The 14,430-nt window shown below is 59.2% G+C and overlaps 1 protein-coding gene across 13 annotated transcripts in view; it reads right to left on the minus strand.

Annotated features, from left to right (window-relative positions):
- Positions 1-14,430, minus strand: part of EP400 (E1A binding protein p400) — a 98,783-nt gene continuing 84,353 nt past the window's right edge. For 11 of the 13 annotated variants that reach the window (XM_045041966.1, XM_045041968.1, XM_045041974.1 and 8 more), the window contains 6 exons: positions 12,643-12,861; positions 10,681-10,876; positions 10,091-10,215; positions 8,061-8,207; positions 3,673-3,750; positions 1-2,890 (listed from right to left, as the gene is read on the minus strand). In XM_045041966.1, the coding sequence (XP_044897901.1) occupies positions 2,618-2,890; positions 3,673-3,750; positions 8,061-8,207; positions 10,091-10,215; positions 10,681-10,876; positions 12,643-12,861 (1,038 nt within the window). In that variant the 3' untranslated portion in view covers positions 1-2,617. The remainder of the gene's footprint in view (positions 2,891-3,672; positions 3,751-8,060; positions 8,208-10,090; positions 10,216-10,680; positions 10,877-12,642; positions 12,862-14,430) is intronic. The other 2 variants (XM_045041971.1, XM_045041976.1) reach the window with 2 other exon arrangements.

The raw sequence follows: 14,430 nt of genomic DNA on the forward strand, positions 1-14,430 counted from the left end.
TATAAAAAGGTCATTTTATTACACCTTTTGTTTGGCGGGATACTGGTGCCCTTTTTAAAATCCTACTATTCAAGTACAAATGGTCATGTTTACAAAATATTTACAGTCTCAGCCTTCCCGCTTTATATTTTACAACACAACAGCTGTCTGGTCACACAGGAAACGGAAGATGGTGGAGACCTCAAACGGGAAAGCCCTGCCTCAACGGGCACCGAATCCGGCCAAGCGTGGGGTCCGGCTTCCCGCTCCCCACGGGGTCTTAGACACAGCCTCCCGCCCTTAACTGGAGCGAACGTCTCTTCGTAAAGAATATGGGGAACTGCTCCCCGTGGCGGCCGGGTGGAGCGTGACAGCGCTCTGGCTGCCGTCGTTCTCGGTCACTACGGGCCGGGCAAGAACCCGGCTCCGGCTCCTGGGCAGTGCAGTGCGGGATTCCGCTCCCAGAACCACCTGAGGTCTGCGCACCCCCCCCCCCCCCCGTACTCAGTTCTGAAACACGGACAGTGAACCTTCACGACAGAAGACCGAGAAACTACACACCGGGAGGAGGAGGTTTACTGGAATGACCACTGGGGGCTGCGGGGCTGCTGGTGACGTCTAAGGAAAAGAGAAGTCACACGTCTCCTGCTCTGTATTCTGCGTGAGGGGACCCGCGAAGGAGACCCCCTCAGAGACGAGAGACTCCTGTCACGCACTGAGAAAAGGGCGGGGGCTCCACGCCACGAACGCCCTGAACCCCGGGTCAGTTCTGAGCGACGCTCCGAATCCTCTCCTGGTGTCCAGACTAACAGAGGACCGCCGTCCGGGCAGCCCCGCCTCGGGGACGCTCCAACAGGTGCAGCCAGCACCCGCTCCAGATGCGGACTGCCGGCGCCACGAAGGGCGAGGGGAACACGGACCGGGGGTGCGAAGGAGGAGCTGCGACAAGACAAGGGGGCTCTGGGGCGCGGCTGGGGACGAGGAGGGGCAGGAGTCCCCTCAGCACGCACAGAAGGAGCATGCACAGAGCGCCCCCAGCACCCTGTGGTCCCTCCCGACGGCACCTGCCACACCTGAACCAACAAGCGCGGTTGCAAGGAAACAAGAGCAGAGGGCTCTTTGGATACATTCGAGTCAACCGAAATGCCAAGTCCCTTTCCAGATTCCCACCCAGAGCTCAACAACGAGCTGCCCCCCTGCTTCGGTAAATGCCCCCGTATTACCGTCCACGTACACTGAACGGAAACAAAAACATACGGGCCGCTTTCCTTTGTGTCACTTCAAGTGGTACAACGAGGGGAGAACACGCGAAATTAGCAGGTAAAAGCCCTCAGGATGCCCACACAGACCTAAGACAACCGGATTTCCTGGACCGAGTGACATAAAAGAGGCACGGAGACAGAGCAGAGAGGCGGTCCCCGAGCGGGCGCTTCTGCCGGGGTGAAAACGGCCAGGTGAGCACAGGTCATCAGCCGACCGAGCCCACTGCAAAAACTCCTGCTTTCTCGCTGTAGTACAAAAATGAAACAGAGGCACACACGGGGCCTCCCCTTTGCCCCTCAGCTGTACCACCCCCCCGCCCCCAAATACTGCACAGAAGGTTCTCTGCTTTCCACAGAACCGCGAGGAGCGCAGGCGCTCACGGACGAGACCCCGGCACGGCGGGCAACGGAACCTGCCGCGAGCCCAGGGTGAAGAGTGGACCGCGCCTGCTTCGGCAGGCAACGCCTACAGGCTCGCGAAGAAGTCACCGTGCTCGAGGTCTCCCGCGGCGGCAGACCACGCCCGGGACGGGCAGGAAAGCCAGGGGGGCGATGCCAGGCACCCCTGCTCTCACCGGGCCCCTGCCCGCACTGAGCGCTCCGGGCCCCAAATCAGTTCGAGACCGGAGCCTCACAAAGCCTGCCGGAGCCGCCGCGGCGCGCGGAGTCCAAGCACGGGCTTCCTCCACGAGCGGGAAGCGTCCTGGAAGTGCCGGGACGGAAACCGGTCACGCTGTGGGCAGGGCCTGTGGGAGGCCACACGGGCCGCTCTTTGGAATGAAAGTTCCACCGGAGACGGTATCCGGCCGACACCGTGGGAACACTTCACGAATGTGCTCGATGGGGGTCAGTGGTGAGAACGTCCCGTAAACTTCCGAACAGGCCCCCTCTCAGGAGGGAGAGAAGAGAGCACCCTGAGCTGCGCTGCGTCAGGCGGTCTGTCTCCTCTCCAAGGACCGGAGCGGGTCCTCAGTTAGGTGTGCAGCCCCGCGCGGAGGCAGACGTGGTCAGAGTCCACGGTTCAGCTTCAGAAAGTGTTTTACGACCCACCGCGCACTCCACGCGGCTACCGTGATGCGTGAGACACGGCGCGCTAACGGAGGTTCTAAATGGCCTCAAGACCCAGTGCTACTGCTCTCGAGGAGAAACCGGAAGGTAGAATCGCCACCGTCACTTTTTTGACCGGCGACATACTACAGGGGCGGGGGCGGCGCAGCAGGAGGAAATGATCACGCTGCTCCGCTTCAAGGAGAACTCCGCAGGTGCGGCACATCTCAAATGACATCGTCCCCAGGTGCAACGACAGACAGTCTACCCGCCTCTGGCTGGGGGCGCGGTGCACGGCGACCCGCCCTGAGGCCGCCCCGCTCTTGGGACTAGGGGCACGGAGGCTTGGTGGGCGTCTTTAGCCTCACGGCAGGGACCCTCATCTGTAGCTTGGGCTGCTGGCTTGGGCTGTCGGAGCTGGCTGGCACCTGGGCCGGGTTGGGGACGCCGGGGCTCTGCAGCTGGGCCGCCGCGGTCGTCACAACTTGCTGCTGCATGAGCTTCTGCTGCACCACCTGCGCCGTCGCCGTCACCGTGGGGATCATCTGCACCTGCTGCCCGGCCGCGGGCGCCTGGGTGAGGGTCACGGTCTGCGGGGAAGCCTGAGCCAGAACAGTTAGAAAACACGCGCGCGGCCTAGAAAACACAGGTCTAGCGACGTGACCGACAAAAGGTTCTCGGGGGTGGGGAGGGGGTGCGAGGCCTAATTAGCACCAGTGCTTTTGTGAAACATGAAACCACGTGACGGATCCAAGGATGCACTCTGGTTTCCGACTGCACAAAAGCAGGGAAAAAAGCCACCGAATGAAACCACTGCTGCTCTCAGGCGAAGGCTGACGACGGGGCGCTGGTGGCGGGATCAGCTCTTCAGACTAGCTGGTTCCTTGAAATCCATACGCCCGCGTGACTTCGAATGACACTTTGTTAAAGCACTGCTTTGTACGGCCGCATTTGGTAGCAACAGATACAAAGGCAGGAGCCTGATGGTTAGGTGACAAGGGTCACCACTGTCCCCAGCAGTCCTTACCCTTCTAGGACCCAAAGTCACTGCGAGCAGACAGTTTTCTTTCAGTGTTTCCCTAAAACTAAGGCATGGGGGCTTCGGCCTGTAGGTGCATCTGAAGTCACCGGTGAAGCAGTGACCCTAGAATAAGCCCCTGATTTCTGAACCGAACACGTACGTTCAGCTTTGTCCTGCTGGCCTAAGGGTTTCAAGAATCCTCCCCGAAGTGAATTTTTTCTGAATTATGAAAATCGAAAGTGATTCTGTTAACACTCTACTTTCTCACGACGAAAACCAAGAACCCCCCCTAAACGGAAACATGAAGTTTACTGGGAAGTTGGCGTGAGACCCCCCAGAGGGCTGTGCGTCTGTGGGTCCTACCTGCTGGGAAGCAGAGGCGACCTGCTGGATGCTGGCCACGGGCGTCTGCTGCTGGACGACTTGAGGGAGTTTGGCAACCTTCGACAAAACAAAGAAAAGCCAAATGCAGAATTCAAAAGAACATATGCACAGAAAGAGAGTTTTCTCCCCCTTTCTTTCCTTCAGCTCTCAATAAAAGCAAAAACAGGGGCGCCCTGGGCGGGCTGAGTCGGTTAAGCGTCCGACTTCGGCTCAGGTCCTGACCTCACAGTTCATGGGTTTGAGCCCCACGTCGGGGCTGTCAGTGCAGAGCCGGCTTCAGATCCTGTCTTCCTCTCTCTGCCCGTCCCTCTCTCGTGCTCATACGCGCGCGCTCTCTCTCTCTCAAAAGTAAATGTCAACAACAAAAAAAAGCAAAAACAGAACAGCATCCAAGTGACCCAGAAGAGCCCCTCTCAGATTGCTCACCTGGAGCCTGAGAGACCCCGCTTACCACGCTGCAGGGGGACCGTGCCCGCCTCCGCAAGCTGCAAGTGGGTCTAACTAGCACCTTCTCCTGGTCTCGTGTCTCAGCCACGTTTTTTCTTTTACTAAGAACTGTTTGTATGGGAGAGTTTATGTAAGAGAAGTAAATCGAGGACAGAATGAAATAGTTTAGCGTCTCCAGAGTTCTCACAAGAGTCCCTTCTTCGAGCCTGAGCAATGTCCCGGGAGGGCACCCCCACTGCAGCTAAGGCTCAGCCTGTTCCCACGATGCACTGACATTTCATCACACTGCCATATTCTTCTCAATCATGACTGAGATCTCCCTTCCCGACAAAGTGCCGCTTCCCACCCCGCCACTGCCTTTCGCAAATGTTTCGCCGCGTGCGTACGTGGCTGTCCTGAGGCAGAAAGAGGATTCTGGCCACTTGGGTCTACCCGGGGCTGTCAGTTCAGAGGCAGACCAGGCTCCTGAGTGGGCAGCTGCTGGGGGCCGGGCCGGGACACTGCTGCCTGGGTCTCTAACTCATAGAACAGGGATGAAATTAAGTCTTTTCTGAGACAATTCTGGAGCAAATGTGAAATTTCGCGACACACTTGTAAATGACAGAGCTCCAAGTAAACGCTGGTTCTCATTATAAAACGTGAAATTACGCGGAGAGCACGCACTAGTTCACTGTATTAAAAATCGTCACGGGATTTGCTGGGACAACGAACGCGCCCAAGTCCTCCGCAGCGCTGACCGGAAACAAAGCCTTGGGCAGATGGATGAGGGCCCACTTGCACACAGCGGGCCGGGACTCCGTGGGCACACCACGAAACACGGAGACCCCGTGGGTGACACGGACACATCTTAGATGCGTCCATGAACTCACAAGAGGCGAGGAAGTCCCGGTCCCAAACCACGGCCGCGGTGGCACCCAGAGTGATGGGCGGAGGCGCTCACATCCTGAGAGCACGTGCTCCGTGAGGAGGCCCCGCGGGGGATTCTCACGGTCGCCAGGGGCGCGGCAGACAAGGGGCCGAGTTCAGATCCATGGTCAGTGAGGCCCCACTGTGGTTCCGTCACCGGGAGGGGATCTGCGAGGAAGTGCACCGCCCGAGGCCCTGGTGCTGGCGGGGGAGGGGACCCAGGCGCAGAACCCAACTGACATTACCCGAGGGACACTGACCCTCAAGCCACAGCGGATCTGGCCCTGGCGGAGCCCCCGGGAGCCCAGCAGGAGCAGGAATCGGCCTGCAACCCAGAGCTCAAAGCAATCCCAAAGACAGGCTTCAAGGAGCTGGCTCACAAGAAGGTAACTACTATGAACACAGTTACCGAAACAACAGCAGCAGAGACATAAAATTAAAATCCTTAATTTAAATGTAGCTAATAAGGGATCTAATATAAAGAGCAAAAGCGGAGGGGCACCTGGGTGGCTCAGTCGGATTAAGCGTGCAACTTCAGCTCAGGTCATGACCTCACGGTCTGTGGGTTCAAGCCCCGTGTCGGGCTCCGGGGCTGACAGCTCAGAGCCCGGAGCCTGCTTCAGATTCTGTGTCTCCCTCTCTCCCTCTGTCCCTCCCCCACTCACGCTCTGTCTCCCTCAAAAATAAACATTAAATTAAAAAAGAAAAAAAGCGAAAATGGAAAAAAAACATAAGGAGAAGTGCACAACCAGAGTGAGAGACTTTTAACACATCTGTGCAGTAACTGACAGGCCAGGCATCGGTAAGGACGCAGAAGTCTGGAGCGACCCAACTAGTAAACCTGACCCAGTGGCAGGATGGCCTGACAACCGTGCCCGACACTGCCAGAGAGCCAGAATCACTGGCGGACTGGGTCTGGAGAGTGAGATCAAGAAAGGACAGCTGCTGTGGGTTTGGCCCAGGCGAGGCCGAAGGTCAGGTGAGGCCAAGGCCCCGCAGAGGCCACACGTCTTCGGGGACTTTGTCCAAAGGCAGTTAGGACCAGAGTCTGGAACAGGAGTAGCAATCGGCTGCAGGTGTGAATCTGGAGTCATGGGCACAGAGACAGAACCGGGGCGTCGAGACTGGGAGGGATCACCCAGGGAAGAAGAGCCTCTAAAAACACTTTTAAAACGCCACAAAAAAAAGGGAACAAAATCTCTAGCAAACTAGGTGAAGAAGAAAATCGTCTTGCTCTAACGAAGGATGATTTAACAAATCAGACCTTGCAAAGATGATCATGTGAACGGATACGGCTGAGCCTTCCGTCCACTCTGTCGGGGCCTCTGCGGGCCTCACCGGCACAACAAAGCAGGAAGAAAGGGGCGGGGGAAGAGCAAGGCTCCGGCCACCACTCTGTGCGGGCCATGTGCCGGGGGACAAAGGAAGCGCAGGAGACCACGGATGGACTGTCGAAGGAACAGGGCTTGATGGAGGCATCCGGATTCAAAGGTCAAGGTACAGAGATTGTGCAAGGCACAGACAGAAAACAGAGACTCAGAAACACATGACTACAAAAGCATCAGAAATATTCATTAAGTAGGAACAAATCCGATACAAGAGATACGACCTTCCTGAAAAAAGTCAGAAAACCTAGTTAAAGGGCATTAAAGAAGTTAAACAACGAAAGACACATCACGTTGGTGAATCTCCAGTGGAGGCTGCAGAGACATCAGCTTTCCCCCAGGTTCATCTACAGAGTCCAGGAATGCTGCACCCTGCTAATTTTAGCGTGCGTGTGCCAAAGTGAGCGGTTTCAGCAAGAATTCCAACAGCTGTGGCTGTGGTGTGTCACCTTCACCAGCTGACTCGAACTGGGAAGCGCAGAGAGCCAAGAGCAGCAGGATGTTCCCAGCGGGACGAGGCGGGGGGGGTCTGCCTCCCAGATGCCGAGCCTCTCTACGCAGCCCGAGGGACGGACACAGAGCGCGGTGCCGGAGAAGGCACCGTTTATGCCAGTGCCACGCGACGGACCAGGGGGAAAGTAGTGCCGAAAGTAACAGGGTGTTCTAATGGGAAAATGAAAATGAATCCCTGTTTGTCTATCACCTGGAAAAAGCAATTCCAACAAGGTTAAAAACCTAAGTGTGAATGAAAAACTACGAGGTTTGTAGAAGATACAGGAAAGGAACGTCGGGACGTCTGGGAAGGGTTTCTTAAGCAAGACACAGAAAGTGCTATTCAGAAACAGGAAGACTGACGAGTCCCGATACGTTAAAGTTAAGACCTTTCGCTCATCCGGAGACACCACACCGTGAGTGCAAAGATCGGGCGCCGACGGCAACAGTACAGAGCCCCGAGGGTTAACAGCCAGGGTGGGAGCAGCGCTGGGAGAGCACGGGAACAGGCAGTGGCTCACAGAAGACGAGAGCCGCCGGTCCACGGGGTCCTGACAGGCGGAGCCGCGGCAGCCACCAGAGGGACACGGCTGCACGCCGGCAGGCCGAGGCCAGGAGGAGGCCCGGGGGGCTGGGACCGCTGCAGAAGCCTGATGGACGCGCACCCCCCACAGCGCTGCTCCGCCACCCCGGGTGGCCGCGTGCGCGGCTCACATGTGCGAAGCAGCCCCCCTGCTGAGGCCCGGCACGCGTCTCTGCGGCTCCTGCCACCTTCCGTAAGCAGCCACGGGCCGGCAGCGAAGCCAGGAGCAGAGCAGCCTACACGGCCGGCGGCAGCCGAGTGATGGCGCGTGTGGATGCGTGAAGCAGGAAGCTGACTGCTAACTCCCGGAGGAGCCTCACAGGCATGAAGGACGTCCCCGGAGCGTGACCTCAGCACGGTCCCCAAGCCACACTGCTGAGACCCCACAGGCGGCAAAGCCAGCGAGGCACGTCAGGGCACGGCCACCTCTGAGGAGCAGAGGTCCGTGCGGCCTTCGGGGTATCCGCCGGGGGTCACTCCGCGCCCCACGCATCCGACCAGCCCGTGCGTGCCCGGTGGTGTTGTGCAGTCTCCGCATACGCGCTCCCGCTCACCTGGATCTGGGTCTGCACCTGCTGAGCCCCGGCCAGCTTCTGGGCCTGGGACATGGGTGTGGTAAGAAACTGGGTCTTGAGGGCTGGCTGGGTGGCATAGGTGACCTTCTGTGGCTGGCCCTGAGCAGCGATCTGCTGTGCGGCGATCTGGAGAGAGATGGCCCTAGGTCAGAGCCAGGCGAGGCCGGGCGTTGCCTCCTCGGGGCCAGCGGGGAGGGCCCCTGGCACCCCCAGCCCGTGCTCCCGGCACGGCCCCGCCTGTGTGTCACCGGCCGTGCCCAAGTCCCCTGGGAGACCAGGCTGGGGCTCACCTTTACACCGTCTGTGCGCCTGGCGTCGTGTCCATCCTCACGTCAGTGAGTGAACTTGACCACGATACAAAAAACACCCGCCTACAATTTCCTGAATCTAATTTTACGATTTGGGCACATACCCAAAACCACTTGGCATAAAGGACGAGACACCTACATGCACGACCTTTGCAGGTTTAATCTCATTTCCAGTTTTCTCTGCCAGAAGAGCGAGGACTGTTCCCCAGGCCGTGCACACAGTCTACACGGTTGGTTTAGGAGGCCGTGGCCACCCACGGTATTCTTTAGTCTTTTGAGCCACACGAACATCAGACCAACGCTACAGCTAAGGCCCCCCGCCCCTCTTCCCCGCCCCAAGGTATGCCAACCCTACAATGACACAGGCCCGACCACGGTGTCCTCAGCATCCTGGCACCAGTGCCTCCCAGCGTGGCCGGCTCTGCGAGCGGCCCCACCCTGCACTCCTATGGAGCCGAGTCCCAGGATGGCCCGAAAGGACCAGGGAGGGGACTCGGAGTGTCTCCTCCTCAAAGCGTCCGCCACAGGGGAGACACTGCCCCGGCGGTGGGTGTGGCTCTGCAATCAACGAGACATACCTTTCTCGAAGGCCAACAGCTCCACCCACCCGGGAGGAAGGGGCAAGAGGTCCCGAGGGCACACATCTGGCACATGGAGCGGCTGCTGCCAGGATGGCTCTTGCCCGAGCCACCCCCCCCCCCCGCCCCCTCCGCCCGTCCGGAAGTCCTGAACGTGTCTGCCCTGGCACGCCCTAACCACGCCCCTGGCCGGAGCGGCCACAGACACTACGGGGTCAGGGGCAGGCGGGATCTCCGCCCCCAGCAGGCCCCTGCAAGCCCGACGGCGACACTCCGGGAAGAGCCGTCCGTCTGACGCACGTGCCGCACGCGGGACCCTGCAGTCCGACGGTCAGCTCTGCGACTCTGAGCGAGTCATTTCCTTTCTCTGAGCCTCAGTTTCCTCTGGGTAACACACGCAGCCCTGCCCTGAAATCCGACACCGGAGCGACAGCTGCTCCCGTGCAGGAAAACAGCGGGTCTGACACGCACTCGGAGAACCAGTGTCATAGCCTACACGTCGGGCTGTGAGCTACCAGTGAGTATGCAGAGCAGCCCAGCACCTCACTCTCGCTTCCTCTCAGTGGGGCGCCTGCAGAGTGCACGGCCTGGGGACCCGAATCAGCTCAGAGCTACGTGCTCGCACACTTGTGAGTCGGCGAGACGCTGACAGCGCTCCTTCCGGCAGGCCCCTCTCCCCTCAGCTCGTCACTCCCCTCACGGCACGCACGCACGCGTGTACAAACACACGAGGACACGGCCCCCGCCTGGCTCATCTGAGCATAAGGTCTGTCCCGTACACCGGGGGGCCAGGCACTCACACATGGAGAGCTACACCTCCACCCCTGAATCCTTCTGGCCCTTTCCCAGCCGTGCAATTCCACAGCCCGCTTCCCAGCTCCCCGCGGGTTCCTGGCACCCGGGGCTCCCCGTCCCGTAACCACATTCTCCCCGGGAGGCCTCATGGCAGCTCCTACCCCGAGACCCCCGTGCAGCCTGAGTGCACGGGCACGGGGTCGTCAGGCAGCGAGGTGAGGCGAGGCGCACAGGACCCTCCCGTCCCACGCGCACACCGTGCCCGGCGGCAGGGCCCGGCTCGGCGTGGAGACAGGGTGGCGGGAGGATCCCCGCAGGAAGCCAGTACCTTCTGCTGGACAGCCGCTGGGCCCGGGGCAGCCTGTGGCTGGATGGCTTTCTGCTGCTGCACGGCTTGCTGCTTCAGCTTCAGCAGCTGCTGGACGTGCACGGGCTGGGCCACGACGGTCTGTCCTGTGAACACGACCAAGTCCTTAGTCACAGAGCTCAGGAGGGACGCGGGTCTCGGGGCTTCCCTGAAGCTCCCTGCATCTCCCTGAGCCGCTGGGTGGTTCAGACTGACGGCCGTCCCTATAGAAAACCTCACGCGGGATCTGTGCGGGACAAACACGGCCACCCCACGGGCACGTTTACGTGGTTTCTGGGCTCATGAGGACGTTCACGTAAAAGTACGGGGAGCTCAGAACGTTAACGGTTAAGTGAAAGGCCAAACCTTGTACTTGGGAAGCTGAGGGACACTCCGGCTGAAGGTGCGTTGCCCTGACATGCTCGACGGGGGCGTCCAGCACGGAAGCCACCAGGGCGGGTGGCCATCATGCCAGAGGACGCGCTGGCCCCGCTCGAGGCTCTAAGCGCAGCGGGGGTGGGGGGTGGGGGTGGGGGTGGGGCGGAGGGCGAGGGGCCGCACAAGACAGGCACCTGCGGCTTTCTGCGGCTGCCCGATGGCCACACTGATCCCGGCAACGTTCATGGGCAGGGTCGTCACACCCGGCGAGGAGACCACGGCCGCAGGCACGGACACCACCGGAGGCTTCGCCAGCGCCACCTGGGCCGGCTGGGGCGCCTGAGCCTGCATCTGCCCTTGCGCCTGCAGCTGCGAAGGGGGAACCCGGGTCTAAACAATGAAAATAATGGGAGAGTCCAGAGATGTTCGGGACGGCACGCGTCTGTGCAAACATTTCCCCACAAGAGGCCAAGCGGTGGGAAACGATTCACCAAGTGAAAAGTGGTCGTCGGCTGAAGGAACATACGGGAGCGTGGGCTCATCTACGCTTGACCTGCCACCGGCGAGCGCGGGGACGGGGGCTCCGTGAGCCCCACGTGCTGCACACCCACACTCGCGATCAGACCCTGCCACGCAGCTCGCACCTGTGCCTCTCCGCCCCCGATCCCCGGAGGAACCCCGGCCTGCAGCGTCTGCTACACAAGCCGTCTCCCGCTCCTTCCGCTACGACCGAAGGCCGGCCTGCCGCCCCCTCCTGTGGCCCCTGCCGCACTCTTCCAGAAAGCTCTCCCACGGATCCCACCTGTTGCTACTCAGTCATCACGCTGCTACCGAGTGCTCGTCGATTATGTTGCATCTTCGGAAAGGAAAACAGATCCACTTTACCCGTGCAAGCACTCGGCTAACCCTAAACCTACACACACGTGAGTGTGAAAACCAGCGTTGAGCCCATGAGACGTTCTCACCTTCGTGACTCGCTGCGAAAGTGTGCAAGCGGGACGACTTGCACGTAGCTTGCGGTCGGTTTCTCTGCCTTTGCCACATCATCGTCCAAAGCTGCGTGCTGTCCCAACGAGTGGGACGCCTCTGCACTATTTGGTAAAGTCCCCAGTTAAGGGGGACCTACGTCCCTCCTCTAACACGCCCGAAACGACAGGATTGTGCGCCCGGCACGTGGTACTCCTCCTACTAGTTCTTTAGAGGGAACAGACACAGGTCCCCGAGGTAAACTGGTGAGCGGTTTTTGGCCGAATCACTGGAACTCCCCCCAGAGTCGGAGCCGATCTCCCTCCGGCGACCCTGCAGGGGGCACGTGCCGCCTTCCCTACACCCTGGCCACCACACGTGATCCCCACTCTTGTTTGAACTTAACGTTTCTTGTGAATACAGGCAGAACCACACTTGCCTTCCCGGTTCCCGTCCACTCCCACCCGTCTTGCGGCCTTAGAGCAGCCGTGAGGCACACGCACAGCAGAGCCTGAGCACCCAGCCCGAGCCGCCCAGTGGCAGGCGACTAGCAGTACGATTTGGGCAAGTTACCTGAGCTGTGGGCCTCAGTCTGCACACCTGCACAGTTGAGTGCACACTCAAACCCCCCTACTCCTGCCTCAGCAGCAGCCTGCGAGCACTGATCACGTGAGAGGTCCAGGGCCTAGGGCGGCGCCTGGCCCGGAGCAGGGTCCCTGCCGTTAGCGGTCACTAGGGCCAGAACGGGGGGCTCCCCAAGCAGGACACAGGCTCGCCTGATGGGACAGTGTCTGGCCCACGGCACATGAGACCCGCTCTTGCCGAATCTCACTCCTCTTCCCGGACGCTCATTTCACTGCGACTTCCTGCTCCCCTTCAGAAACCTCCAGAGTCTCTGGGCCGACAAAGCACAGGGACACCAGAGCCTGGTTTTCAGGCCTCGCCCACCTCCCGACATGGGCCTCGTCCCCAACAGAGCCTGGCCCTCCCTGCATCGTCCGGCTCACTCCCCGCCTCCTCCAGCTGCCCCGCCCGCCAAAGCTCTGGGCGGCGTGGGGAGGGAAGCGCACCTATCGCTTTCCTAGGAGGCCCGCCAGAACGCCTAGCGTCGGCCTGAGCAAGCAGTAACAGTCCACGTAAACGTTCAAAGACATTGCCTCGGAAAAACAAATGCATCAACTGGAACTTACGAGCCGGGCCACCTGGAGGTTGGCCACGGTGGTGCCCGTGAGCAGGGCTCCGGGCCGCGGGGCCGTGACCGTGGCCAGCTGGGGGCTCTGCTGCGGCGTGGGTGGCGGGGCCTGCACTTGCACTTGTGTGGCGGGCTGTGGGGGCCCTGGCGGGGCCTGCGGTGGGGGGGCCTGCTGGGGCAGCTGCAGTTTCTGCTTCTGCATTTTGATCAGATGTTCCTAAAACCCAGATAAAGTAGCTTTTCATCAATATTAGCCGCATTCCAAATCCATAAATCTTGGTTTCAAGTTACCGTTGAACTATCCATTAAACACCGAGGTAGACAGTTGCTAATACGCGATATGCAAACCATAATCTAGGGGCTTTCTGACATTTTTTAAAAATGTTCTTTTATTAAAAACTAGCATTATTGACGCAAACTAGAAACAGTAATTCTGACAGATGAGTGAACTCACAGCAAAATTTCTTGGTTTCTCTCACTCGCAAACAAGTGACCTTAAATCCGTAACCTATAAAATTTTTAAAGTCTATAAATCATAATCCTTTTTGAACTTCTAAAGTTTATTAGGAGACGTGCATCAGCTCTCAACTTTTTGTTCTAAGTGTCTCCAAATGAATACAACCGATAAAGAAGTCTCATGCCTTTAAGTTAAAACATTAAAATGCCAAAACAGCCCAAAAACTATTTTAAGGAGTCAATTTTCTTTTTAGAGAACTTATGCTGTGTAATTCCTATCAGATCTGTGTCTACATGGGGACAACGACAACTCTGAAATCGACTTCAGAGAGAGCAGGCTGTGCCCAGGCACAGGCAAAGTGAGTGATCGGGAAGCCCTGGCAGCCATGGACAGGCCCTCGTGTCCTGGGGAGAGGCAGGACATGGGGAGGAGGGAAGGCAGTGCGGGGGGGTGGGGGGGAGAGGGAGCTGGGCCCAGTAACTTTCTAATTTAAGGGCCGTCCCCCAGACTTCTGCAGTAACGGCCATGTTCTAGACCCGGGCTGTCCCATTCGGTAGTCACAGAGCCCCTGACACGTGGCTGGCGCAACAGGAGCTGAGTGCTTTCTCTGGGATCACTTCTGGGCCTTCCGGCTATGATCGAGTGTGAATGCTGTATCAGGTGGCTCGTCCTTTCTCTGGTGCGCCTGGGGCCTCACTAGTGGAGCCTCGGCTGAGGGCTTGCACACCACCTCCCCCCCCCCCCCCCCCCCCCCGCAGCCCTCCGGCATGCCCTCTTGCCCCTCTGCAAGCAAAAAGGGCAGGCCCAAGGTCAGGTACTTACTGTGGCAGGCCTGGGAACTAGCTGGAACTCTAAAACTCTGTCCTGTTTCTGGCAGTTCTGTCTCTCTACTCACTACCCGTGCCAAACAATGGCGCTTTTCCAATGTGGCAGATACAGTATCTCCCTTCAAAGTGAACGTATTTTTGTACACAATTGCACAGGTGGTGCAGAGCGGCAAAAATCAGGAACGTCAGGACTCAAATCACTTTGAGGAACAACACCGCACATGCGCTACGCGTCACCATTTTCTCTGGCTGGGGACGGAACCTCTACTTCGGAGCCTGAACTGCGGCGCACAGCGCCAGAAAGCGAGCGGGAAGACACGTCTCCAGAGCGCTGTGACCAGACCGCTCACACGACCGTGGGGGGGGGCACCGTACGGAGAGTGGTCGTCAAAGACGAGACAAGCACGCTTCCCCCAAAGACCACAGCGGATCCGTGCAAAACACACTGGGAATTAAATGACAACGCGAGGCATCGGACGGCGTGCGTGCGGTTTCCTGCCAG

This window comes from Felis catus, chromosome D3 (genome assembly GCF_018350175.1).
Source record: "Felis catus isolate Fca126 chromosome D3, F.catus_Fca126_mat1.0, whole genome shotgun sequence".
In the NCBI taxonomy this organism is placed as follows: Eukaryota; Metazoa; Chordata; class Mammalia; order Carnivora; family Felidae; genus Felis; species Felis catus.